At 56.1% G+C, this 26923-nt stretch overlaps 3 protein-coding genes across 5 annotated transcripts; 2 read left to right on the top strand and 1 right to left on the bottom strand.

Annotated features, from left to right (window-relative positions):
• Positions 1-157: 157 nt before the first annotated feature.
• PSMD8 (proteasome 26S subunit, non-ATPase 8) lies at positions 158-8932 on the top strand. The gene is made up of 7 exons (XM_032248910.1): positions 158-576; positions 1751-1823; positions 1943-2045; positions 4330-4495; positions 5999-6099; positions 7219-7330; positions 8367-8932. The coding sequence occupies exons 1-7, from the start codon at positions 217-219 to the stop codon at positions 8502-8504; spliced, it is 1053 nt and encodes a 350-aa protein (XP_032104801.1). The 5' UTR covers positions 158-216; the 3' UTR covers positions 8505-8932.
• Positions 8933-9391: 459 nt separating this feature from the next.
• Positions 9392-13194, bottom strand: GGN (gametogenetin). The gene is made up of 2 exons (XM_032248911.1): positions 10478-13194; positions 9392-9575 (listed from the first exon to the last, which is right to left on the bottom strand). The coding sequence occupies exons 1-2, from the start codon at positions 12400-12402 to the stop codon at positions 9458-9460; spliced, it is 2043 nt and encodes a 680-aa protein (XP_032104802.1). The 5' UTR covers positions 12403-13194; the 3' UTR covers positions 9392-9457.
• Position 13195: 1 nt separating this feature from the next.
• On the top strand, positions 13196-21691 carry SPRED3 (sprouty related EVH1 domain containing 3). 3 transcript variants are annotated; one of them, XM_032248908.1, is made up of 6 exons: positions 13196-13992; positions 15479-15566; positions 17068-17236; positions 17334-17419; positions 19784-19927; positions 20620-21691. In XM_032248908.1, exons 2-6 carry the CDS (start codon positions 15483-15485, stop codon positions 21283-21285), a joined length of 1149 nt encoding a protein of 382 aa, XP_032104799.1. In that variant the 5' UTR covers positions 13196-13992; positions 15479-15482; the 3' UTR covers positions 21286-21691. The 3 variants fall into 3 exon arrangements, with proteins under 3 accessions (XP_032104799.1, XP_032104797.1, XP_032104798.1); XM_032248906.1 differs by having other exon boundaries at positions 15479-15659; XM_032248907.1 differs by having other exon boundaries at positions 13196-13996; positions 15479-15659.
• The last annotated feature ends 5232 nt before the right edge of the window (positions 21692-26923 follow it).

Raw genomic sequence — 26923 nt, 5'->3', positions numbered from 1 at the left:
TCTTGGCTTGGAAAAGCTGCCCTAAAGGCAAAATCTCCAGGACAGCTATGTAGCGTCCCCAACACCGAGTGAAGCCAGGGCAGCCATATTTATTACTGGAACCGTGAGGTGGGGGGCGGAGTGGATGGCGTTGAGACAGCTCTCATTTTCACTTAGGGCAAATCCCTACTTCCGGTCACCATCTTGAGTGACGACAGGGGTGGGGCTCCAACTGACATGTTCATTAAGGGCAGGGCTCCGAGGGCGCCACCTCGAGAGCGACAGCGGGCTGCCCGGGGCGGGCGGAGGCAGGCTGTAGCCCCGCCCCGGGCCTTGGGCTCCACCTCTCGGCCCCACTTCCGCCGGGCGAGCGTTTGTAGGCGGCGCTGCCGTAAATTAGGCGGTGGGTTTGCCGCATCACGCAAGATGGCGACCGCGGCGGTGAATGGGGCGGCCGGCTTCCCGAGCTCCGGGGCTGCGGCGCCTTCGGGCGCTGTCCTGCAGGCTGCGGCCGGCATGTACGAGCAACTCAAGGGCGAGTGGAACCGTAAAAGCCCCAATCTTAGCAAGTGCGGGGAAGAGCTGGGCCGGCTCAAGGTAAGGTCGGCAGGCCCAGGAAACCGAGTGTTGCAGGCGTGGGGGGCGCTATGAGGTGTCTGGACCCAAGCAAGTCCCGGGCCACAGAAGACACCTCGGTGCCCGCGAGACTGAGGCGGGCTAGGGGATCCGATGGGGCGAAAGATTTGGAACAGCCAAGGTGCGGGCCCGGAGGGGGTCAAGAAGCGAGAGAGGGACGGGCGCGGTGGCTCACACCTGTAATCGCAGCCCTTTGGGAGGCCGAGGCCAGGAGTTCCAATCAGCCTGAACAACAAAGCGAGACTCCGTCTCTACAATTTTAAGTGAGAGATGACTGGAATGGACCCACGCGGGGGTGATGGGGAAATGATGGAAAGACTCGTGATGGCAGAACTGAGTGAGGGATTAAATTTTTGGTGCTCAGAGGCTTACCTGGTCGGAGTGGTAGGATTGGGGTTCGGGCTTTTCCTGATGGCCGATTCCAGGCAAGACCAAGTGGGAAGAAATGAGGACTGCCCAGAGTGATAAAAGAATGAGGCTGAAAAGGTGGGCTGTGTAGGGTGTGTGTGGTTAAGACCAGGCTGGGTTAGGCTGTGAGAGATCTGGGGCTTCGGGTCGTGTCTCTGGGGAGAGGGGACAGCCTAGTTGTGAAGGCAGGACTGAGCCTAGAAGAAAGACTCTTAAAGGTAGAGAACAAGAATACGAGGCTCAGAGTGCTTGAGACCAAGCGCGTTTTGGGAGGGAGTGTAAATGCAGTGGTTTGGAACAAGTTACTGAGTCTACTAAGGAATGATGTACGGGCTGAACTGTGGGGGCAGATTTGGACCTCCACCTCCCAAATACAGATTTTGGGGATAGCCCAGCTACCCCTTCCCCAATAGAACGTGGGGAAGATCGGCCAAGAATTGAATGTGCTGGTTCCCCCTGCCGCGTCATTCTACTGTGTCAGGCACTGAGTGTCCCCCCCTTGTTTACCCAGTGGGGCTATTAATAATTGTAATGTGATGTAATCTTAAATGGGCATGTGTTGTGTGCTCAGGCCCTGTTCTGAGTGCTTTATGAGGAGGGACTCCTCATGAGTCATGATGATGGTTAGCTCCATTTTCCAGGTGGGAAGACCAAAGCATAGAGCAGGTAAGTAATCTGTATTTGAATGTCCATTTTTTCTTTCTTCCCTCCCTCCCCTCCTCATCAGCTAGTCCTTCTGGAGCTCAACTTCTTGCCAACCACAGGGACCAAGCTGACCAAACAGCAGCTCATTTTGGCCCGTGAGTGTCACTGCGGTCGGTGGGTGGTGATGAGTTCGGGGTCATGGCAGGAATGGTAGCGGTGGTGGCTGGGGAAGGGACCTCAGTCACCTCCTGAGAGCTCACTCTGTCACCCACAGGGGACATACTGGAGATCGGGGCCCAGTGGAGCATCCTCCGCAAGGACATCCCCTCCTTCGAGCGCTACATGGCCCAGCTCAAATGCTACTACTTTGATTACAAGTGAGGATGGGCCCTGCCCCTGATTGGGGGGTGGTTGCATGGCGGCTCCTTTATCTCTGGAGCTCGGGCCACTTGGGTCCTCTTCCTTCACCTGGAAACTTCTCCTGGCTTAGTTTTGTCCTCAGTGGCTGCAGGGTTGGGGGTTGGCTTGGAGGTCCTGAGACTTTGCTTGTGTGATCCAGTCTCATAGGACCTAGTCAGCCTCCCCCTACGCATTCCACACTGCCTTCCGTCTGCCCAATGGGGCTGCCATTGCCTTTCACTTGCCCTGGCCCCAGCCTTGCCCCTCTGACTTGGACCCCCGTGGCATCCGGTAGGATTGTGTGACACTAAAATTTGACAGTGTCCATACGCAGCTCAGAACCTGCCATGGCTCTCCACGGTCCTCAGGCACAAGACCAAGTTCTTTCCTGTGGCTGCCAGTGCGGTTCCAGCTCTGAGCCCTCTGCCTGTGCCTGCCCACCCCAGCCCTTTCACTGGACCGTGAGCTTTCTACAGGCAGAGTCTGAAACTGTCTTGGTTACTGCTATGTCCTAGCACTGCCTACCACAGGGCCAGGCCCGGAGGAGGGGCTCTGGATATGTGTTGAATATAAAACAGATTAACAATTGGGAATTTGACATCAGACAAACCTGGCTTAGAAACTTTCAGCCACTTCCTGATTATGAGGGCTTGAGAAAATGACTTTACCTCTGTCAGCTTCCTGAGTAAGTAAGGAGTGGTGATTCTTTTATTTATGTATTTATTTATTTTTGGAGACAGGGTCTTGCTCTGTTGCCCAGGTTGGAGTGCAGTGGTGCAGTCATGGCTCACCACAGCCTTGACCTCCTGGGCTCAAGTGATACTTCTGGCTTTAGCCTCTCAAGTAGCTAGGGCTATGGTACACACCACCACTCCTGGCTCTTTTATTTTAATTTTTTTGTAGAGATAGGTCTTGCTTTTTGTCCAGGCTGTTCTCAAACTCCTGGCTACAAGTGTGCCTTGGCCTCCCAGAGTTTTGGGATTATAGGTGTTAAGCCATCATACCTGACTCCAGTGACTCTTAATACAATTATAGCTAAGATTTCGTGTTTATTTGGGCCAGGTATTGTTTTAATCGTTTTACCTGGGTTGAATCATTTAATTCACTTAACCCTTGTTCATTCAACCCATCTCTACAAAATGGATACTGTGAAGCCGGGCATGATGGCACATGCCTGTCATCCCAGCAGTTTGGGAGGCTGAGACAGGAGGATCACTTTAGCCCCAGAGTTCCAGACCTGCCTGGCCAATATGGCGAAATCCTGTCACTACAAAAAAAAAAAAAAAATCCCCCAAAATTAGCTGGGCATGGCGATGTGCGCCTGTAGTCCCAGCTACTTGGGGGTCTGAGGTGGGAGGACGGCTTGAGCATGGGAAGTTGAGGCCGTAGTGAGCCTGAATGACAGAGCAAGACCCTGTCTCAGAATTTTAAAAAGGCCGGGCACGATGGCTCACACCTGTAATTGGCACTTTGGGCGGCCAAGACGGGCGGATCATGAGGTCAGGGATTGAGACCATCCTGGCTAACACAGTGAAACCCTATCTTTACTAAAAAATACAGAATATGCCAGGCACAGTGGTGTATGTCTGTAGTCCCAGCTACATGGAAGGCTGAGCCTGGAGGATCACTTGAGCCCAGGAGTTCTGGGCTGTGGTGCGCTATGCCAATCGGGTGTCCACACTAAGTTCGGCATCAATATGGTGACCTCCTGGGAGTGGGGGACCATCAGGTTGCCTAAGGAGGGGTGAACTGGCCCAGGTCGGAAATGGAGCAGGTCAAAACTCCCGTGCTGATCAGTAGTGGGATCATGCCTGTGAATAGCCACTGCACTCCAGCCTGGGCAACATAGCGAGACCCCGTCTCTTTAAAAAAAAAAAAAAATACAAAATATTAGCTGGGCGTGGTGGTGCACATCTGTAGTCCCAGCTACTTGGGAGGCTGAGGCAGGAGAATCACTTGAACCCAGGAGGGGGAGGTGAGCCAAGATTGTGCCTCTCACTCCAGCCTGGGCAACAGAGCAAGACTCCATCTCGTTTACACTTTGGGAAACTGAGGCTGTCATTTCACTGAAGTGAGATCACTCGCATGGGTCAATATGACTTATAAGTGAATTATTCATGCATCTTTGGGCCACAGTTTCCTCATATGAAAATCCAAGACTTGATACCTCTTTAGGGAGATGCCTGGGGCAGTGGTGAGGATGCCTAAAGCCGGGGGTGGAGGGCTTGCTAGGTTGCTAAATCCTCCTTCTCTGGTCCACAGGGAGCAGCTCCCCGAGTCAGCCTACATGCACCAGCTCTTGGGCCTCAACCTCCTTTTCCTGCTGTCCCAGAACCGGGTGGCTGAGTTCCACACAGAGTTGGAGCGGCTGCCTGCCAAAGACATCCAGACCAATGTCTACATCAAGCACCCTGTGTCCCTGGAGCAAGTGAGACAGCAAGGGGCAGGGGAGGGCCTGGCCAGAGGGGCTGGTGCAGGGATGGCCTTAGGAGGGCTTTCCTGAAGGGGTGGCCAGGGTTCACCCATCTTTCCACCCATGGACTCATTTTCTTGTTTGCCCAGCAAATAGTGAGTCCCCGCTGTGTGCCTGGTGCTGTGATAGGTTGTCAGACTGCAGTGAGCCAAGCAGATGAAATCCATGATCTTGTGGTGATGACATTGAGGGCAGAAGCAGATAGTAAGCCCGAAGAATGAGTGACCTGCATGGTCTGTCAGATGCTGAGTGCTGTGGGGAAAAGGAAGGAGGGTGGAGAGGCAGGGACAGGGGTAACAGTTACTTGGGGAGTCAGAAGGCCTTGCTGAAAAGGCGAAATTGGAGAAAGACTTGAAAAGGGTGAGGAACTGGCTCACGCCTGTAATCCCAGCACTTTGGGAGGCTGAGGCAGGAGGACCGCTTGAGCCCAGGAGTTCAAGGCTGCAGTGAGCTGTGATCACACCACTGTATTCCAGCCTGGGTGACAGTGAGATTCTATCTCTATTAAAAAAATAAGTGAAAACAAATTTTTTTTTTTTTTTTTGAGATGGAGTTTCGCTGTTGTTACCCAGGCTGGAGTGCAATGGCGCGACCTCGGCTCACCGCAACCTCCGCCTCCTGGGTTCAGGCAATTCTCCTGCCTCAGCCTCCTGAGTAGCTGGGATTACAGGCACGCGCCACCATGCCCAGCTAATTTTTTGTATTTTTAGTAGAGACGGGGTTTCACCATGTTGACCAGGATGGTCTCCATTTCTTGACCTCGTGATCCACCTGCCTCGGCCTCCCAAAGTGCTGGGATTATAGGCTTGAGCCACCGCGCCCGGCCCAACAAATGTTTTTTAAAAAAAGAAAAGGGTGAGGAATTGAACCCTGTGGACAGCCAGGTAGAGGGACCAGCCAGTCCAGGTGTCCTAAGGCAGCACCATGTCTGTCGAGGGACAGCCAAGAAGACAGTGTTTTTGGAACAAAGTGAGCAGGGCCAGGGCAAAGCCTTAGACCTAAGGTTAGGAAGTTGTTCCTGGAGTTGACATCTTATGGGAGGATTTGGTCAGTGGGGAGAGGGTGGGAGAGAGGGCAGTTAGGGCGGGCAGCACAGTTTGGGCACAGGTGTACAGGGATAAGCCGGGAGTGGAGCCAGCCCTGTCTCCCTCCCAGAGAATAGATGGATAATTGGAAGTAGATGAGATAATGAGATGCCACCCCAGAGCAGGCTTGGGGGAAGCAAGGGAAGGAGGGAGGGAGGAAGGGGGAGAGAGAGTGTGTGTGAGTGTGTATGTGTATAAACCAGCAAGGGCTTTCTGGAATAGGGAGTATCCAGGGAAGGGGTGTGGCTGTGTGGCAAAGGGTGTTCTGGCAGTGTAGGGCTTACAGGGGCACTGGGAGTGTGATGAGGCCCACACAGGTAGGCCCTGTGCAGCCTCCTCTTGACTCTTGTCTTCCCCTTCCTGGCCTCTGCAGTACCTGATGGAGGGCAGTTACAACAAGGTGTTCCTGGCCAAGGGAAACATCCCCGCTGAGAGCTACACCTTCTTCATTGACATCCTGCTGGACACTATCAGGTACATGGCGGGCCCGGACCCCGTGGGGTTTGGAAGGCACTTGGGCTTGAGTCAGATGGCTCCGAGTCTGAATGTCATTCTAGCCACTGGTTGTCTGGGTAGGCTAGGCATGTTTCTCATGCTCCTGGCACCTCAGGACCCCTTTTCAGTGAATTGGGCCTGGGCGTGGGATTGTGGATAATAGCCCTCATCTCACTCACCACCCTCGGCTGCTGAGATGTGTGGCCGCGTGTGTCCAGCCCGAGCATGGGCTTGATTCAGCAGGCGTGGACTGTGCTGCCTGTCGTAGCCCGTCTTCCATCCCAGATGCCCATCCATTGAGTCATGAGACTTCACCTCAGGTCACCAAAACTGTGGATCCCTCAGTTTCCCCTTCTCTAGAATGGGGTCACCAAATCTCAGCAGCGCCTTGGGTTGCTGTATGCACAAGTGACATCACATGGGCAGGCGGATGTGATACACAAATCCCTTAAGGAGTAAAAGGGTATCGAAGTGGTGGCCGAGCTGGTTCACTCGGGCAGAGCACCAGATTGGAATGAGTTTCCATTCTTCAGGTGGCAAAGGCAAGCCCAGAGACACTCAAGTGAGGAGTGGTAGCCAGTACCCACTACCCATCGCATGGCCTAAGAGATGTGGGAGGCACTCCTCCCGGTCACTGGCTTTTCCCCAGAGCTAAGCCCCTCCCCCACTACAGTGACTTCATGCCTTGCTCTTTTTCTACTTCAGTGTTGTCCATGGTGCCTCTTGATGGGTACAAGGAACCCCCTCAGGATCTATGAAGTGGGGTGCAGCACCCTGGTAAAGGGTGTTACGTGAAGAGATGCCCTCATGTGAATCCCAAGCTGGGTTTCAGACCTGAAATCCTGTGGCTGGGAGTGGGGTTCAGAGCGTGGGGCCAGGAGTCAGAGATCTCGGTGGGGATCCCCCGTAGCTCTTGCTTGCTTTGCGAGTCTGGTCAAGTTTCTCCCCCTCTGAGCCTTGATGAACGGAACGGGGCCCCTCACATATTCCTGCCATCAGTGCTGAACTCCAGGGTCAGAGCTGACACAGGGCAGGTCTGGGGGGACAGGGCCTGGGAGGTTGTCGATGCTCAGTAATGAGCTTCTCGTCTTCCCCCAGGGATGAGATTGCTGGGTGCATCGAGAAGGCCTACGAGAAAATCCTTTTCACTGAGGCCACGCGGATCCTCTTCTTCAACACACCCAAAAAGATGACAGACTACGCCAAGAAGGTGGCTGGGGTGCAGGGCAAGGGGCCGTGGGACCAAGGGGTGCAGTCACAGCTGTGGGGTAGCCTAGAGGGACACTGGAATAAGACTGCCCAAGTTTAAGTTCAACTGTGTGACTCTAGGCAAGCTGCCAAAGCTCTCTGAGCATTAGTTTCTCTATCCACACAATGAGGCTAGAGCTTAATACATGGGATGAGCTTAGCACCTGACACCAGCTGGAGGTGGGCGCTGCATGCATGTTGGCTGCTGTCTTTATGAAAATTTCTTAGAGGTGGCAGCTTTTTCTGCAAGACTTTGCTTCATTTAGTCTCAGGCATTTGAGCATGAACAATGCTTGGTGTTGCAGGAGGAGGGCCAGGACCAGGCTATGGAAGGTAAAATTGGGCTGGGCACGGTGGCTCACATCCATTAAGGTGGATCCTCTCACCTCAGCTCACTTTGGGAGGCTGAGGTGGGAGGATCATCTGAGGTCAGGAGTTCGAGACCAGCCTGGCCAACATGGAGAAACCCCGTCCCTACTAAAAAATACAAAAAATTAGCTGGATGTGGTGGCAGGTGCCTATAATCCGAGCTACTTGGGAGGCTGAGACAGAAGAATCTCTTGAACCCAGGAGGCAGAGGTTGCAGTGAGCTGAGATGACGCATTGCACTTCAGCCTGGGCAACAAGAATGAAACGGGAAAAAACAAAAAGGTGAAATTGCATTTGAGCGATGGTGACAGCTGATACTGATGCATTTGAGTGATGGTGACAGCTGATACTGATAGATCACTCTGGCCAAACACTCTTCTCAGCACTTGAAAGGTGTTGATTCACTGAATCCTCACAGTCAACCCAGAGAGGTATGTAATTAGGGTCCCAGTCTCAACACAGAGAAACTGAGGCACAGAGAGGGGAAGTTACTTGCAAAGAGTCGTTGGGGTAAAGTAGGTTTGGTGAGAAGGGGGAGCATGGCACACATGGGCAAGTGCTGGCTCCATGGGGTGGAGATGGTGCCATTGTGATCACCCCACCCATCTCTAATCCCTCCCTTCCTGCAGCGAGGGTGGGTCCTGGGCCCCAACAACTACTACAGTTTTGCCAGCCAGCAGCAGAAGCCAGAAGACACCACCATTCCCTCCACGGAACTGGCCAGACAGGTCATCGAGTATGCCCGGCAGCTGGAGATGATCGTCTGAGCCCACCGGTCACTGGGTGGGGCAGGGCACGAGTTATTTAAAACAGTTACAGCACAGGGTTTCCTCCAATAAAGGTGGATTGACATTCTCTCCTCCAGGCCCTTGTCTCCCCAGTTGGGATGGCAGAGACAGGTTCTTATCTCTGAAGAACTTGGAAGTTTTGGGGCGCTCAGAGGTTGGAGATAACACCCTCCAGCTGGGCAGCCTCTGGTGGCCATTGCTCAGGGTCTCAAACACAGATGCCCACTGTGGGGCCCGGCACCATTGTGGCCTGCAGGAGGTCATGGCCCCAGGTAAGGGGATTGTTCTAGCCAGCTGTGGACACAGGAATGCTGGGCCAGGGTACCAGAGTTTTTCAACAAAAGGGGTGAAGTGTCCCATTAAAAAGAAAAAAATGTTGGCAATGAATTAAACAATTTTTCGAATGACATGTGAAATGGAACCCATCTGTGGGCTACCAGTTTGAGCCCTTTGTGGAACAAAGGTGATTGAGGACCTCCCCTCACACCCACCAGCCTGTTTCCTGCCTTGAAATTCTTGGGAAAGTGTTCCAGGCGTGGGGCCAAATCTGGCTGAATCCCTTGTGGGATGTGGAAATGTCAAGTCTTCCAGAGTCAGTTTTCCCAACTGTAAAATGGGAATGATCACTCCTTTGCCAAGTGGTTTGTGCTGAGTCTCGGAGCTTGGTACCAGGTCAGCTCAGAATCGGGGCTTATGGATGAAGGGGAATGAGATCCCGCTGTGGGCCCGTCAGTCTGGGTGCTGGATGAATGGAACCGTAGTTGCTGCAGCTCTGGTCTGGCCTCCTGATTGTTTCCAAGATGTGCTTTAATGGCGACCCTGCTGCACCCTACCCCTCCAGCCCTTGGCGAGTGATTGACAAGCTGCTGCCATCTGGGTTGGTTATTTTATTGGCATGGAGAGGAAGGTGGAGGTCATTGGCCCGACTACACTCAGTTGGAGTGGGTGGTCTGCAGGTCGTAGTGCTCCAGCCCAGCCACCAAGGAGCCAGCCAGCTTGATGGTGGCAACCCAGGGCGGCTCGCTCAGGTGGTTGGTGGGCGTGCTCAGCCTAGGCAGGAGGGTAGAGAGCAAAGCCCCGCAATGTGACCAGTTCCCTACCCCTTCTAGGGCCTCCCTGTCCCCATATGAATACAGAAGTTTCTGAAAGCCATATTGGAATATCCCAAAGGCAGTTTAGGGTAGGGCTGCGTCCACTTCATAGGAAAGGGAGCTGAGGGCTGGTGGGTGTCCCAGCTAAGCCTCAAGAGGTCCAGAGTGGTCTCAGGGATTCAGCGTCCCCAGGAGCCAGGATCAGACACTAGTGGCCAGATCTGGTGATTCAGTGTGGGTAGGGGGTGGTTAGAGGTTGCAGTGTCCCCCCCGGATGTGGCACTCAGGAGTCTCCCCAGCACAAGGGCTGGGAGGGACATCAGTGCCCTCTGGTGGCTAAAGCCTGAGTCCCACAGTCAGGAGAAGTTGCCAGAGGCTAGAGGGGTCAGGAGTTCAGGGCTGCCCCTGTGGGTAGTAAAGTTGAGGGCTGTGTCTACCCCCTTTTGGTCCCAGGAAGACAGTCATCTTCTCACCCCCATCCATGAATGGCTTGGGACGTGGTCCTCCTTGGTACCCTCAGGGATAGGGTCAAGGCAGTGTATAGTGTCAGGGCAGCTGGGACCAGCCTCCTCCCTCTCTGATGGCTCAAGAGGTACAGGAGGGCCAAGGGTCCACTTGGAGATCGGATGCCATAGGGCTGGGCCAGGGTGTCCCCTTTCCTGTCAAAGGTCAGCATGGGACCAAGGGTCCTCTTGGTCCTGCAGGGTGGGAACTCAACTAGGTTTGAAATGTGGCGGAGAGGAAGGCCGTGGGTCATTCTAGGGTCAGGAAGCCAAAGGGCTGAGTAGGACTCTATCCACAGAGTCTGGGGTTCGGTACTTGGAGGGGTATCCCGTCTGGCCCCTTCTCCCCTCTTCTCACCAGGCAGAGACGTTGCGTGGCAGGCGGCGATGGCGTGGCTGGTGGCGGCAGTAACACTTGCAGGGACAGGAGTTAAGCACCTGGAAGGGCGGCCAGTGGCGCGCAGCGCCGGTGTTAGCTGCCCCAGCCTGAGAGGCCCCGCTGCCACCACCCCCTCCACCGCTGCTGTCAGGCACAGTAGCTGTAGGTCGTTCGCGAGGACCATCTCCAGACAAGCCATCCTCACGGGTCGTGCCCCGGGCTGCACGGGAACCTTTGTTCCTGCGCGTGCGGGACTTGGGCGCAGTCGCGAGCGCGGGCAGCGAGGGCTCAGCCATGGTGGGAGCTGGAGCCAGGGATGGGGCTGGGTCCGGGGCCGGAGTCTGGTCGGCGGCTAAGGCTGGGGGCAGAGCAGGGTCTGGGGTGGGAGCCAGGGCTAATTCTGCATGGCCTGGGCCTGGGGTGGGAGCCAGGGCTGACTCTCCGTAGCCCGGACCTGGGGTGGGTGAGGGAGCCACAGGCAGCGGCGTTGGCTGGAGCGCAGGTGGCTGCGGTGTGGGCGGCGGCGACGCGGGCGGCGGCGTGGGCGGCAGCGCGGGCGGTGGCGTGGGCGGCGGCATTGGTGGTAACTCCTGCAGGCCTGGAGGCCCTGGGCGCACGGGCTCGCCTTTGGTGGGTGCCGGGAAGATGAACATAGGCGGCGCCAGGAGGGCAGGTGCGGGCCTCCGGGGCTCGGGAGCTGAGTGCATCTGCCCTGGTGGTGGCGGAGAGGAACCCCAGGGCCCAGAGAGTGGGACCGAGCGCCGTCGCGGCGCCCCGATGCCTCCGCCAGCCCCGTTGAAGCGGAAGTGGCTTTCAGGGCCGTCGGGAGCGCTCACCCAGTCGAATTTGGGCTTCGAGCCTGGGAAGGTGGTGTAGGGTGGCGGCGGTAGGGCCCGGGCTTGGGACGCAGGCGCCGAGGGAGGACCAGAGCACCCTTCGCCGTCTCCATCACCTCCCTCGGCTTCCTGTGCCCCTCGCGGAACCTCTCCCAAGGGGCGAGCAGCTCCAGGAGGCAGGGGCCCTTGCTTCAGGACCTCAGCGTAAGAGATGGCACCTGAGGCAGCAAGGAGGCCGCCGCCTCCGCCGCCCCCGAGCGAAGCTTTGGCTGCTAAGGAACTCGAGGCTGCCGGAGGGGCTAAAGAGGGCCCCGACTTGAAGGTGACTTTGCACAGCAGGCTCAAGCTGGACTCGGAAGCCGCAGGCCGGGCCATTTCACCTTCGCCTGCTTGGGGAGGCGCCCCTCCGCGAGCCCTGCCGGTCGTCTGGCCCTGGCTGCCGGCCCCAGCCTGGCTTTCTGTGGGGGTCGAGGTGGGTGTGGCCAGAGCAGGAGTGATTCTACGGTCTGCGGGCTGCCATTCGGAAGGTAATGGTGGTGGCGGCTTCCACGGCTCCAGGGAAGGTGGAGATTGGGATGGAGCCCTCGGGACAGTGTCCTTCACGGATAGTTGCCGGGGTGGTGGCGGTGGCGGCTTCGGCGGCAGCGAGCGGAGGCTTGGAGGGTCGCCCTGGCCGCGATGGCTTGCCTCCAGCAGGCCGCGGATCCGGGGCGCTGGAGTGCCCGCGGGCTTTTGCCACTTAGACGGGCCGGGCAACAGGGTCCCCGCGGGGGCCAGGGATGGTGCGGAGACCGCGGCCGCCTCTTCAGGAGGGGGCATCACTGGAGAGGGCCGTTCTAAGGTGAGGGGCAGGGTCGAGGGTGAGGTCTGGGACTCCCCGGGTACCAGGAGTCCCCGGGGTGCGGAGCTGCCAGGAAACCAGACGCCCAGCCCGCGAGTCAGGCGCATGGCTTGGGAGGTCACCTCGGGCTCCACCAGGGACGTCCGGCGGGAGTCGGGGGCGCGGTCCGAGGCCTGCTCTTTTCGGGAGCCCCCGCCCGCGGACGGCTCCGACTGCATGTTCCCCATTTCTGACGGAGCTCGGAGACTGGTCAGAAAAACTTAAGCCAGTCAGCCTGCCAGGGCCGTGGGGACCCTACGAGGCTGACTGTACTTGGTCTAATGTATCTGCACCGGCCCCGCCCAAGATCCTCTCAGGCCCAAGTCCTTAGGTCGCCCTCCTGTTCCCCGACCTTCGACACTCACGCCTTCTTTCTCATGTTCCCAACACTGCTGCAGATACTTCAGTCCCAGCCCCTTTACATACTAAGGTTTCATGCCTGTCCCCTTGGCTGGTCACGCTGATCCCTCAGTCGTCTCCTCTAACTCTCCGACTTCCCACCTCTCTATGGATCATCTGGGTCCCACCCTCTTCCCAGGCAGCGGCAGATCCTCAGGTCTCACTCCTAAGCCTATTCCCGCTCCAGGTCTATCTACTAGCAAGCATCCACACTCAAGCTCCTCCCGTCCCCAAGCTCCGCCCTGGCCCCGCCTCCGCCCAGAGGAGGCCACTCACCGAGTCCTCCAGCCGACCAGAGTTCAGACCACGGCCCCCTGGGCCCGGGGCAGGGCAGGGAACGGCCGTAGCAGAAAATAACCGAAAAGAACGGGGGTGCGGGTGAAGGCAAGTGGGCGTGACAGCAAAGACAGACCCCCAAGATCTAGGCTCCGCCCCGGGAGCTCGAGGCCCCGCCCTCCTGCGAGCCCAAGGGAGCCCGGCCCCTTACGAACCGGAGTCTCCCCATGAGATACTCGGAGGTCTTCTTCCTCGCCCCCAGGCCTTCTAGTTCTAAACTCCACCCCTTTAGGTCGTTCTCCTTAGCCCCACCCCTTTGGGTCGTTCTCCTTGCCCCCTCCCCTTTAAAATGCTCCGCCCCTCTCCTTATTCCCTCCTAAGGCCCCGCCCATGGAAGCCCCGATGCGTCTCTCCTCCCCTTTGGACCGCTCATCCTCCCCGCCCCTAAGGCAATTTACCTCTAGGCTCCGCCTTTTTAAGACCCAGCTACTTCGCTTCCCAAGACCTTCTCCTTCCCCCGGCGTGCCCCGAAGGCCCATCCACCGTGGGCCCGCCCCTCCCGTGACGCACGCACTAGTTTTGGCCTTCAGCATCCAAACCTCTTTATACCCAGGCCCTCCAACCCCACCCCCTTGTGAAGGCTCCCCTCTCGCCCCACCCCTTATCGAACCCTGCCAGGCACTCAGCCCCTCCTATTTGGAAGTCACAGCGTAGACCACCTCCTCTTTAGAACCTTGAGACCAGTCCCTGCCCCTGCCCCTGTCCCCTCCTCATAGCATTAGGGACCAATGGCGCAGATGGATGGAGAAGTGGGAGATTCCCTCTGGATCTTAAGAAAATGGGGGCAGGGGGGCTGCTCTCTGGAGCTAGTGCCGGGCTCTAGGACCCAGCGGGCAAGTAAGCCCGCCTCGCTCTTACCCCTCCCCCAAGCCGCCCCTTCCCCCCCCACCCGTCTTCCAGGTTCCCCCTCCCTCCCCCCTCGACCCGGCTCCCGGTGCCCGTCTCCAGCGCCGCCGGAGCCAGCGAGGGAGCCGGAACGAAAAGGAGGAGGAGGAGGAGGAGGCCGCGTCGCCGCCGCTCGGAGCCCGGCCGGAGCCTCGCAGGCAGGTGCCGAAGGGGGCGAGGCGGCGGGGGCTGCCAGACTGCCTGGCCCGATGAGGGGGCGGCCAGGACCGCGCTGCGCCTTCTGCCCACCCAGGCGCCCCTCAGGCCCCGGCTGGGAGGACTAGGGAGTGGGAACCCCCCAAACTGCGCGACAGCCATTCAGGGTGCCGGTCTTCATTTGGGGGGTCTGGACTTTCTCCAAGGATGCCCCATTCACAAAATTCCGTCCTGGACCCTCACCGTGAGGAACGCTGAGGACCACTCCCCCCGGGCAACACAGGATGTGTGGGGAGGGTAGGACACCCTGAAATCCCAGTGCCTTATTCCAGCTAGGCCCTGGGGGGACCCCCGCCCTCATTCCCTGCTTCACCTGTTGTCGGGGGAGGCGGGCGGACAAAGGAAGCAGCGTCACGTGACTGCTCATTCACAAAATACCATCCCATTGAGAAAAGGGGGCTGGGGGCGCTGCGGCCGCCCCTTCCCCTCCCGAAGGGCCAGGGAAACCCAGAAGCCTGCAGGTGGGGGAGGGGGCTAGAGCTCACCCGGGTCCCTAAGGTTGGGACGCCAAGGTCCCTGTGCTGGGTGACAGTGAGGGGCTGAACGCTGATCCCGATTACTGGGCGGAGGGCTACGTCCTCTGAGCTGGGGGGCGGGGTAAAATGGTTCTGAAGGATGCTGGGGCTGGGGGGGCGGGAAGGGAAGAGGGAGGAAGGATCAATCTCCCCCCAACCCCATCTATCCCCCTTGGTTTCCCTCAGCTGGGGCCTGAGGGAGCAGCCTTGATTTTTGTGAATGAAATGCTCTCTGGATGTGTCTTTGGTCGCCCGTTTCTGACTTCCTCTGCCTCCATCTCCCTCTCAGTCTCTCTTTCTGGCCATTTCTGGTTCTCTCCCTGTTCCCTGCCCATCTCCCGTTGCTGGGTGACTCAGTGAGCTTTGCATCCGGTCTCATTCATAAATCCGGGAAGGGATGGGGGGGTGGAAAGAGCCTGGGTTTCTCACCCAGCCTGTGGCCTGGACGACAGGGTGCGGAGGCAGGGCTGGGAGAAAGGGAGCTGAGTTGATGGGCCCAGAGAAAATATATATGCGCAGGCACCCAGCTGTGAGGGGGAGCGCTGGGTGGGGCTGTGGGTATGTGCTGAGGGAGGAGAAGGGGGTGATAGGGATGAGTAGGAGGGGCAGGGGAGTGCAACACCACGGCTATGGGGGTGGGGGCGGAGAGATGGGGGAAAGGTGGGGACAGAGAAAGGGCAGACGTGGAGAAGAAGACAGAGTGGGAGAGAAGCGATGGCATGAGGAAGAAAGGAGCCAGGGTGGAAGGGGGTGGCCATGGGGTTGAGGTGGGTATTGCTGGCTTAGGGCGCAGTGGACCCGGACGTGAGAAACGAAGTTGGAGGGGAGTTGAGGGTTGGAAGAACATTCCATGAGAGAGCAGGATTCAAGCTCATGACTGTGTTGTCCCTGTCCTTCCCTCCTCCTCCTGCAGGTACATGGTGCGGGTCCGAGCTGTGGTGATGGCCCGAGATGACTCCAGTGGGGGCTGGCTGCCTGTGGGGGGCGGGGGCCTCAGCCAGGTGAGCGTGTGTCGGGTCCGAGGGGCCAGGCCCGAGGGGGGGGCCCGCCAGGGGCACTACGTCATCCACGGGGAGCGCCTCCGGGATCAGAAAGTGAGCCACCCTGGGGCATGCGGGCAGGGTGGGGACCCGGGAAGGGAGGGGATTGGGGCTGGCGTGTGGAGCAGAGGTCAGGCTGCCTCCCAGCGTACAAATCAAACTGGGGTGTGAAGTATGGGAGTAAATATCTGTCCTATGGATAAGAGTTAGGAATTTCAGGATACATGGGGTGTTAGGAAAGTCCTGTCCATTGCCATTTCCGGCCGACTGTCACAGCAGCCTCCTCACTGTCTCCCTGTACTGCTCCCCACTCCAACTGCAGTCTGCTCCACAGCGGGCACTGCCTCCACCCGACTCAGACCATGTCCCTCTTCTGCTCAGAACCCTCCATCTTGCTCAGAGATCTTCGCCATGAGGCCCTACACCACCCTGTCTGCCCCAGTAGAAGGAAGCATTTGTTGGGGTCCATTTGAAAGTGTCAGAAACATTTGACAATTCTATATGTGGGTTCATCGGGAATAACTGGGCTGTCTGGCACCATTTGGAGGGACAGTGTTAAAGTTTCAGCTGGGGTATAGTAGAAAGATATGGATTGTGCAAAAGCCTTGAGGGAAAGGTTTTGTTTCAGAGCAAGAGTCAGTGAGGGGATTTGAAATGGAGGGAAGGAATATGGTGATACTAGGCAAGGATTTGAGGGAACATCAATAGGGTGTTGGCTAGCACCTGAGGGGGAATCTGTGGAAGTTTAATAAGACTATTTTGGGGTAAGTGGTGGGTAGAGTAGCATGCCTATAATCCCAGCCACTCATGAGACTGAGGCAGGAGGATTGCTTGAGCCCAGGAGTTTGAGACCAGCCTGGGCAACACAGAGAGAGCTCATCTTAAAAAAAAAAAAAAGGAGAACATTTTTGGGTAAAGTTTCCAGAGATTATTATGAGAAGAGGATTAACAATAACATTGTGAGATGTTCAGTAGTCTGGGAAGCATTACAGCCAGAAAGGGGTTAATAATGTTTTGAGGCATTCAGTAAGATTTGGGGTTTCTACAGGGGTATCAGAGGGAGGTATTAGGAAAAGGTAGGGATTAAGGGGTTGGGAAAATATTGGAGTATCAGAGGTATGTTTAGGAAAATTGGGGGTAGCTCGGCGTGGGTGTTCATGCCTGTAATCCCAGCACTTTGGGAGGCTGAGGCGGGAGGATCGCTTGAGACTGGGAGGTGGAGGCTGCAGTGAGCATGAGCACACCACTGCACTCCAGCCTGGGTGACAGAGCAAGACTGTCTCAAAAAACAGAAGTAAAATTGGGGAGTTGTATCAGTGTTGATCAGGGTTCAGGGGTACACCTAGGATTGGGAAATGAGGTTTGTGAGAAGACACTACGGTGTGCACGGGGGCTGGTGATGAAGATGTTGCAGGCATGTCTGAGGTGAGGTATCTGACCCTGCTCTCCTCCTGCCCCTCAGACGACCTTGGAGTGTACCCTGAAGCCAGGCTTGGTTTACAACAAGGTGAATCCCATCTTTCACCACTGGAGCCTGGGTGACTGCAAGTTTGGACTGACGTTTCAGAGCCCTGCAGAGGCTGATGAGTTCCAGAAGAGCCTGCTGGCTGCGCTGGCCGCGCTGGGTCGAGGTGAGCAGCCCAGGTGGTGTGCGCTGGGGGCTGGACTGGGATTGGGAGGAGAAGCTGGGCTCAGGGAACTCACTCTCTGCCTCTCTCCCTGCCCCAGGCTCACTCACCCCCTCCTCCTCCTCCTCCTCCTCCTCCTCCTCCTCTCCTTCCCAGGACACTGCAGAGACCCCCTGCCCTCTGACGGTGAGTGTCCAGGAGGCCCTCTGCTGGGGGGACAGGGATTTCGCTTTTGTTCTATGAACATTCTTGAGCACCTACTGTGTAGCAGGCACCATGCCACATGTCAGGGACACCAAATTGGGCCTGAACTATAAGTGTCAATTCAATCCCAGTTATTCTAGTCTCTGCCCTGTCATGATTCATACATTCACTCAATAGTCCTTATTGTGCACTTTCTGTGTACCAGGCAGTGTTTTAGACACTGGGTTACATCAGTGAACAAATAGTTCCTTTCCTCCTGGAGCTTCTATTCTAGTGTGGAAAGCCAGAAATTCAAAAAATATATAAACAATACACGGTGACTTACACCTGTAATCCCAGCACTTTGGGAGGCCGAGGCGGGCAGATCATGAGGTCAGGCGTTCGAGACCAGCCTGGCAACATGGTAAAACCCTGTCTTTACTAAAAATACAAAAATTAGCCGGGTGTGGTGGCGTACACCTGTAATCCCAGCTATTTAGGAGGCTGAGGAAGGAGAATCGCTTGAACCGGGGAGGCAGAGGTGTCAGTGAGCCAAGACGATGCCACTGCACTCCAGCCTAGGTGACAGAGTGAGACTACATCTCACAAAAAAGAAAATAAAAAACACGTAAGCAATAAAAATGAACAAATAGTAAAAATAAATGGATGAACAAATTAATGACCGCTCCATGCTTCCAGTTATGCAGGCCGTAAAGCTCGGAGTCATCCTGACTCCTCTTACCTTTTATGCGTCTCATCTCATCCCTCAGCAAGTAGTAGTTCCACTTTGCAAACCACCACGATCTGCCTCCAACCTGGTACTGTCCAAACGCACCTCCCAGCTGGACCATCTCAACAGCTTCTCACTGTCAACTCCTTCCTTCCCGCCCTGCCACACAGCCAGAGGATCCCTATCAACGGCTGAGTCAGATCATTACCCCTCCCACACTCAGAACCCTCCCAGGGCCCCAGCTCACTCAGGTAAAGGACAAAGTCCTTACGGTGGCCCATGAGATCCCATGCCATCTGACCCCATGTGTCTGGCCCCCTCGCTTACTCAACTCCAGCCACACGGCCTCCTCACTCTTATTCTGACATGGCAAGCACAGTGCTACCCCAGGACCTTTGCACTGGCTATTGCCTGGAATGCTCTTTCCCAGATTTCCTTGGGACTCATTCCTTTGTTTCTTTTAGGGCTTTACACAAATATCATCTTTTTAGGGAGGGCCTCCCTGAGTAGTTAAATTTAAGTATTCCATTTAAAATTGCAATCTGTTAATGCCCCTTGTCTAGTGCTAATTTTTTCCCGTCTTCTAAGACATTTTCTTTATTTCCTTTCTGAAAACACTGTTTTCTTATCTATTAGTTTACTGTCTATCTCCCATGCTAGAATGTCAGCTCCAGGCCAGCAAAGATCTTTTGTTGGTTCTTGCTGTGTCTCCAATGCCTGAAACAGTGCCTGGCACACAGTAAGTGTTTAGTAAATATGTGTTGAATAAAGTGAATGAATGAATGAATGCACATAATATTGGGTGCAATTTGGCATTTGCTGGAAACTGTGGGAGTTGCTGAAAACACCTAGAGGAACAAAATCTATTCCCTGGGCAGAAAAGGGTGGACTTTCAGGGTCCTGGGAGATGGAAGAGGGGCCACAACAGTCACAGACAGTTCCTGTCCATCCAGCACTTCCCCGGGAAAGATCCTCTGCTGTCTAGTCTCCCTCTGGAATCCGCACAGTTGTCTTTGTGAGTCTGGCACGTCATGGGTGCTCAATGAATGTCTATTGAAGGCAATGCACAGATGAGGTAGAAATTATGCCCAAGGGACAGAAAGGAAGCTAAGGGTCTGAGAAGTCATGTTTCAGCTAGTTTCAGAACAGAGCCTGGTTTGCACGGGAAGGGGAACACTTGGAGTGGGTGGGACTGCTCCAGTAACAGTGTGGGGCTGGGACTGAGAGAGGAAGGCCGCTGGCTGCCCAGGGGAGAGGGGTTCTGAGGAGGGGGAAGACCATTCGTTGTTCCATAGGTTTGGCGAGCTGATCTGATCAGGAGAAGGGTGCCACAAAAATAGCAGTAACCATTTCCAGCTCTCCCAGTACTTCAGGCATGTGCTGTGCCCTTGGCAGTGGCCCTAACCGCATCCTTATGAATAGATACTCTTAGGATCCTCGTTTTACAGAGGAGGAAACTGAGGCTCAAAGAGGTGAGCTCACTTGCTGGAGGTCACACGACCAGTCAGTGACAGAGCCGGGGTTTGAACCCAGGCCTTCCTGGCCGCAGAGCCCTCGCTCTCAATGGGAGGGGTCCACGTGAGGGCGTCGGCTGTGCGGGGGCGTGTCCCCGAGCTGAGGCCACCAATCTCCTCCAGTCCCACGTGGACAGCGACTCCTCCTCCAGTCACAGCCGCCAGGAGACGCCTCCCAGCGCCGCTGTGGCCCCCATCATCACGATGGAGTCAACTTCGGGCTTCGGGCCGGCCACGCCCCCCCAGCGCCGCCGCTCCTCTGCTCAGGTGCGACCAGGAAGCCTGGGGCTCCAGGGGTAATGGGGCGGTGCAGTCGGGGCCCTAATGGAGCGGGACCCGTGGCCCGGGGAGGGGGGGCGGGGGCAGGGAACACAGATCCCAGGGGATGGCTGACCTGATAACTGAGCAGGACTGCGAGAAAGCAGCGGGGAAATAGGGAGAGGCTTGGAGTTCTAGGAGGCTTGGGTGCGGGCTTCCCGAGTCTCCTGTGCCCCTGGAGATTTTGAGGGGTGCCGAAGTCCAGAGGGGTTTGGTACCATTTTCAGAATATATTTGGGTAACTCATGGAAGAGGACTGCTTAACTCACGAGGAGGGCGGGGGAGTCGGTACCCAGGAGGGTAAAAGGGGCCCAGGAACCAAACTCCTGCGCCCTTAAGAAGGAGGTGGCTGGGGACCAGAACCCCTGGATCTCAAGGTAGAGGGGGCCTGGGAGCTGGGGCTCTTGGATCATAAGAGAGGACAGGACTGAGAACCTTCGGCCTCTGGGTCTTTAAAGGTATGGGCTTCGTGTGTGGATTCTTCTGCCTGTTCCTGGAGAAAAGTGGGGATTGAGGGATCGTGTGAGAGAAGAGAGCTGGGGTCTTGAAAATCTGAATTCCAGGCCCAAGAGGGTGCTAGAGAATTGGATCCCTGGGGCTGAGACTGGGATGGGTTCTGATCTTGTCCCTTCGTCCTGCAGAGCTACCCTCCGCTTCTGCCGTTCACTGGGATTCCAGAGCCGTCAGAGCCCCTGGCAGGGGCAGGGGGCCCGGGGTGGGGCGGCCGCGGCTACGAGGATTACCGGCGCTCTGGGCCACCCGCGCCCCTCGCCCTGTCCACCTGCGTCGTGCGCTTCGCCAAGACCGGCGCGTTGAGGGGCGCTGCCCTGGGGCCCCCAGCGGCACTACCTGCCCCTTTGACAGAGGCTGCGCCCCCAGCGCCCCCAGCTCGCCCACCCCCCGGCCCGGGCCCAGCCTCTGCTCCTGCCAAGGCCTCCCCGGAGGCGGAGGAGGCAGCGCGCTGCGTGCATTGCCGAGCGCTCTTCCGCCGCCGAGCGGACGGGCGTGGCGGCCGCTGCGCAGAGGCCCCAGACCCTGGTCGCCTCCTGGTGCGCCGTCTGAGCTGCCTGTGGTGCGCCGAGAGCTTGCTCTACCACTGCCTGTCGGACGCCGAGGGCGACTTCTCGGACCCATGTGCCTGCGAGCCGGGCCACCCGCGCCCTGCCGCGCGCTGGGCCGCGCTGGCCGCGCTCTCCCTGGCAGTGCCCTGCCTCTGCTGCTACGCGCCCCTGCGCGCGTGTCACTGGGTTGCAGCGCGATGCGGCTGCGCCGGCTGCGGGGGTCGCCACGAGGAGGCTGCGCGGTGAGGACGGCTTGGCGGGTCCCCTAGCCGGTCCGAGGGCCCAAAATTGAGGGACCAGGACCCTGGACTCCATTCGGACCTAAAACCCAAACCTAGGCACACCCGGAACTTGGCGCTTGAGTTTGGACTGAGAGATCTCAGACCTGGAGCCTGGACCCCAAACCTAGGACTGAGAGACCCCAGCCCCAGCTTCACTGGGATGTCTGTCCAAGAGGTCCCAGGCGTCCTGAGTTCTGGCGTTCCCCCATCCCCACTCCCCACGTGGAGGCTCCAGGCGTCCCATACTTTGCATCTCAGAAGGGCCAGAGAGCTCATAGATCCTGGAGAGGGCAGGTCCCTGTTGAAATGAACAATCTAGATCACGGTCATGCCTGGCACCATGTCCCTCAGATTACAGCCCCACAATTAGTCAGGAGTTGCCCATACCTGACTCTGCCTTTATTCAACTCCCAGATTAGATCTTGAAACTGCAGGACCTAGAGTCACCCCTAAACAGCCCCTGAATGTTCACCTAAGACTTGGTGCCCCTGCATCTGAGACATTCTCCTAGTCCCAGTACCCCTGAGACAGCAGGACCCCCTGAGACTGTTTCAAATAGTTTGAAACTCTCTTGTGCTCTGGAATCTCCAGATGCTGCCCCCAAATCTACCCACTACCGAGTGCCCACAGACCTGGCCTCCAATCCAGGAACACTGAAGTCTAAGGTGTCCAGGGAGTCCCCAGACACCCTAGGACCCCAAAATGCTTAAGATGCACTGAGCACTTGGATATGCTCAAACACGAGATGTTCTCTGACCAAAATGACTTGGGAGACCCATCACAGAGCCCCCCAAGATCCAGATATCAGACACCAAGATGCTCTGGAAGCCAGGGATGAAAGACCTACATAGGCCCACCCGCCCCCAAGCCAGTGTTCTCAGGATCTTTGGATATAATTTATAGGACTCAGAGGTGCCTGGTGTCCTCAGATGTGTGACTAAAGGTCACCAACACCTCAGGGCTGAGATACTGGTCTCGAGTTCTCAAACAGCCCTCTCTTGCAGTCCCTCCTGGACCTGGATTTTGAGACCCCAAATGTCCTGGAATCTTCAGCCTCCTTCTACCCACAGCCCCCCAGCCCCCCAAGGGCTGGTAGTCCAGCTCCCAGAAGATGGGATGCTCATGGCGACCCAGACCTCTGACCCCCTGGGACCTCAGCCCCTGAGTGACCTGAAGGTACTTTAGGAGCACTGGATGTAAGACCCAAGGTACCACTGACCCCCAAATGCAAGGCTCAAGCCCCCACAACATTACGATTGTTCCTGATCCAAGACCTTGGTCCCTCCACATCAGAGGCATTCAGATTTGAGGTGCCCCAAGACCCCAGCACCCTCGGACCCCAGATTTCTTTGGACTCAAACCTCTTTAGCGTGATGAAGCCTGAGCTGCCTCTCCACCTGAATCTCCCAGCTCCACCTGTACGTCCTCTGAGACCTGCTGTCCCTTGAATCCTGCCATCTGTAGGCCCCCAAAACCCCAAGGTTCTAGACTCTGGAATTCTGATCCCAAGGATCCCAGCCCAAGCCCCTGGCAATCCTCAGAATTACCCCTTTATCTTAGGGTGGGATCTCTATCGTTTGGAACTCTTTGTAGGACCGCCCAGGGTGGGGTGCAGTGGTTCATGCCTTGTAATCCCAGCACTTTGGGAGGCCAAGGAAGGAGGATCGCTTGAGGCCAGGAGTTTGAGACCAGCCTGGGCAATGTAGTGAGGCCCTGTCTCTAAAAAAAAAAAAGGACAAAGGACCAACTAGGAGCTTCCTTACTGTCACCTCTAGGACTCAGCATTGTCACAGATAATTATACAGATTATGTAGGCTCTTCATTAAGTGAAGGCACACAGCCCAGGGTTGAGAGGAGCTGGAAGTCACACCACAGTCTGCTGGTCACACTGGGGCCCAAGGAACTGTGTGATGGAAGCTTTTAGGCTAGCTATGTCTCTGCCACCCACCCCCCGCAACCTCCCAGCCTTGCAGATCCTCCTTCAAGCCCAACCTTGATCCCTAGTCCAGGTTCAAGTCCAACCTTTTATGTTCTCCTACTCCATTAACCCCTTCTCTTCCACTTTATTTTTTATCTTTTTTTTGAGAGGGAGTCTTGCTACATCGCCCAGGCTGGAGTGCAGTGGCATGATATCGGCTCACCACAACCTCCGCCTCCTGGGTTCAAACCATTCTCCCTCAGCCTCCCGAGTAGCTGAGATTACAGGTGCGTGCCACCAAACCCAGCTAATTTTTTGCATTTTGAGTAGAGATGGGGTTTCACCATGTTGACCAGGCTGGTTTTGAACTCCTGACTTCGTGATCCACCCACCTTGGCCTCCCAAAGTGTTGGGGTTACAGGTGTGAGCCACCGTGCCCGGCTCTTTTCCACTTTAGAGTTGGAGGTTGCTTCAGGAAGTTTGAAAGCCTGTTTCATAGCCCGCTGAGTCTCTTCTGTGGAAGGGGGGTGCCACAGGTTTTTTCCCCCCAAGTGAAATGGGACTTCCCATGGATTGAAGATCTGGTGTCCTGTATGGGGGTATCAAGGTCTTGGAGTAAGACAGTCTCAATGTTGTATGGGCTTGGGATCTGCATCTGGCCCCAAGCATCTGGAACTGTGCACTTACCTTTCTTCATTACCCAGACTTGGATGGCCTTGTTGGGGTTCAAGGGATAGGTCTTCTGTCTCTTCCTTTAAATTATTAACTATTTATTATATCCGGAACCTGTGAGATTTAGCTCTCCCAACCAGACCCTCGGATGGGTGAGAGAAAAGCAGGGTGTCTCTCCCCTCCTCACTCTGCCCAGCTCTCATCACTGTCAGACCCACCAGAGCTGAAGGCAGAGGGATTGGGGGCTGGGGCAGCCTGGGTCCCCATGCTCCTCTCTGTGCCTCGGTCTCCCCCCTTCCATGGTGGGCGGGGGGGAAGCTCCATTCTTAACCTACCTCGTTTTGGGGAGGGGTGGGACAGGGGACCAGAGTGCTGTACGGTGCTGTGGGATCTGCAGATGAAGTGGTGGGGGCTGGGGAAAGGTCCCCTGGCCGCCACTTCCCAGCAGCGCCTCTCCCAGGCCTCCCAGTCCTGCTCCCTGCTGAGACCCACCTCTGATCCATGATTCCCCTTCACTGCCCCCAAATCAGGGGTGCGTGGAGGGCCGCCCTGGGAGCCAGGAAGACCTCAGCCCCTGGAGCCCCCAGGCCCAATTTCCCAGCCGCATGCCCCTCAGATCGGATGCTTGGCCCCCAGATTTGGGGGAGGCACCCCAACATATATCTTCCTGATCTTGATTCTAAGCCAGTCTGTGACCTCAATATCGTTAGTGTCAGTGCAGGCTGAAACGGTGGGGGAGGATGGGGGCCGAAGACCCAGCCTTGTCAACCGGGGGAGGGGCATGAGATCTGCTCCAAGAAATGTCTGTGACAAAGTCTTAGCCTGTGTTATTTATTTGCCTCTGTGCACCCTGCCCACTCACCTTCCTGAACTGCCAGACCAGTCTCCGACTTAAATTCTCCCTTCTCCTCCACATCCTTTGGTCCCATCAGACCCTTGAGTTTTATAAGGCACTCAACAAGTGCATTTATTGAGCACCTATTACATGCCAAGCCCTGTTGAAAGCACTCGAGAAAAAGCAGTGGGCAGAACACACAAAAGCCCCTTTATAGTAAGGGAGACAATGAGTAAATGACTTAGTATGTTAGAAATGATATATGCCAGGCGCAGTGGCTCACGCCTGTAATCCTAGCACTGTGGGAGGCCGAGGTGGGTGGATCACCTGAGGTCAGGAGTTCAAGACCAGCCTGGCCATCATGGTGAAACCCCGTCTTTAAAAAAAAAAAAAAATGAAATGATATAAAGCAGAAAGAAAAAAAGAAGGTGGGAACAGGATGCAGGCCGTTTTAGCTAGAGTGGCCAGGTTAGGCCTCCTCAGCAGCCAGCATTTGTTGTGTTTTTGAGATGGAGTCTGGCTCTGTTGCCCAGGCTGGAGTGCAGTGGCATGATTTCCATTCACTGCAGCCTCTGCCTCCCGGGTTCAAGCGATTCTCCTGCCTCAGTCTCCTGAGTAGCTGGGATTACAGGCACACGCCACAATGCCTGGCTCATTTTTGTATTTTGAGTAGAGACGGGGTTTCACCATGTTGGCCAGGCTGGTCTCAAACTCCTGACCTCAAGTGATCTGTCCGCCTTGGTCTCCCAAAGTGCTAGGATTACAGGTATGAGCCACCATGCCCGGCCAGGAGCTGGCATTTGAATAAAACCCTGAGGGGGGTGAGGGAGTCCTGAGGATGTCTGCAGGGAAGGGTATTTTAAGTAAAGGGAACAGCTAGTGCAAGGGCCTGAGGCAGGAGTGTGTCAGGGAAATCTGAGGAGGTTCAGGGAGTTAAGAGGGGAGAAAGTAAAGAAGAAAGTGCCAGGAGATGAGGGCTGAGAGGCGACGGGGCAAATGTGTAAGGCCTTGCAGGCCATTGAGTGGACTTTGGATTTTGCCCTGAGTGAGACGGAGCCACAGGAAATTTCAAACGTGGGAGGGATGTGACCTGACTCAGGTGTTCACAGGCTCCCTCTGCTGCAAGTGGTCAACAGGTGGGAGCGGGGGGAGGGGGCAGCTTGACAGAGAGGAGGCTGCTGTGATGGTTCAGGACAAGACACTGGCGGACAGGCCCAGGGTGAGGGCCCTGGAGGGCAGAGAAGTGGGCACCTGCTGGGACCACTTTGTAAGTAGAATCCACAGATTTATATATGCAGTTTGCGATAAAGAGAGGAGTCAAGGTTGTAAGTCCAGGTTTTTGGCTGGAGCAATTTATTTATTTTTTATTTTTTCCACTTGACATCCGATTTCTTATTTTTTATTTTTTGAGACGGAGTTTCACTCTTGTGGCCCAGGCTGGAGTGCAATGGCGCAATCTCGGCTTATGGCAACCTCCGCCTCCCGGGTTTAAGCGATTCTCCTGCCTCAGCCTCCTGAGTAGCTGGGATTACAGGCATGTGCCACCATGCCTGGCTAATTTTAGATTTTTAGTAGAGATGGTTTTCTCCATGTTGGTCGGGCTGGTCTCAAACTCCCGACCTCAGGTGATCTGCCTGCCTTGGCCTCCCAAAGTGCTGAGATTACAGGTGTGAGCCACTGCACCGGGCTTTTGTGATCCTCTCACCTCAGCTTCCTGAAGTGCTGGGATTACAGGTGTGAGTCACTGTAGTCTGCCTCTGGGCAATTTTTAACATTTGATTTAGGTGAACAAATGGCCCCCAAAGTGTGCTGTCTTAGGATAAACAGGGTTATGGGGCTACTCAGATCTGCCCTTGAGGAACAAGTTCTTTCTCTCTCTCTTTTTTTTTTTTTTTTTTGAGACGGGGTTTCAATCCTTTTTACCCAGGCCTGGAGTGCAATGGCGCGATCTCGGCTCACCGCAACCTCCGCCTCCTGGGTTCAGGCAATTCTCCTGCCTCAACCTCCTGAGTAGCTGGGATTACAGGCACGCACCACCATGCCCAGCTAATTTTTTGTATTTTTAGTAGAGACGGGGTTTCACCATGTTGACCAGGATGGTCTCGATCTCTTGACCTTGTGATCCACCCGCCTCGGCCTCCCAAAGTGCTGGGATTACAGGCTTGAGCCACCGCGCCC

The sequence above is a fragment of the Sapajus apella genome, unplaced genomic scaffold (genome assembly GCF_009761245.1).
Source record: "Sapajus apella isolate SASKATOON/1434 unplaced genomic scaffold, GSC_monkey_1.0 scaffold68, whole genome shotgun sequence".
Lineage (NCBI taxonomy): Eukaryota > Metazoa > Chordata > Mammalia > Primates > Cebidae > Sapajus > Sapajus apella.
This window is presented reverse-complemented; position numbering and strand designations above follow the sequence as displayed.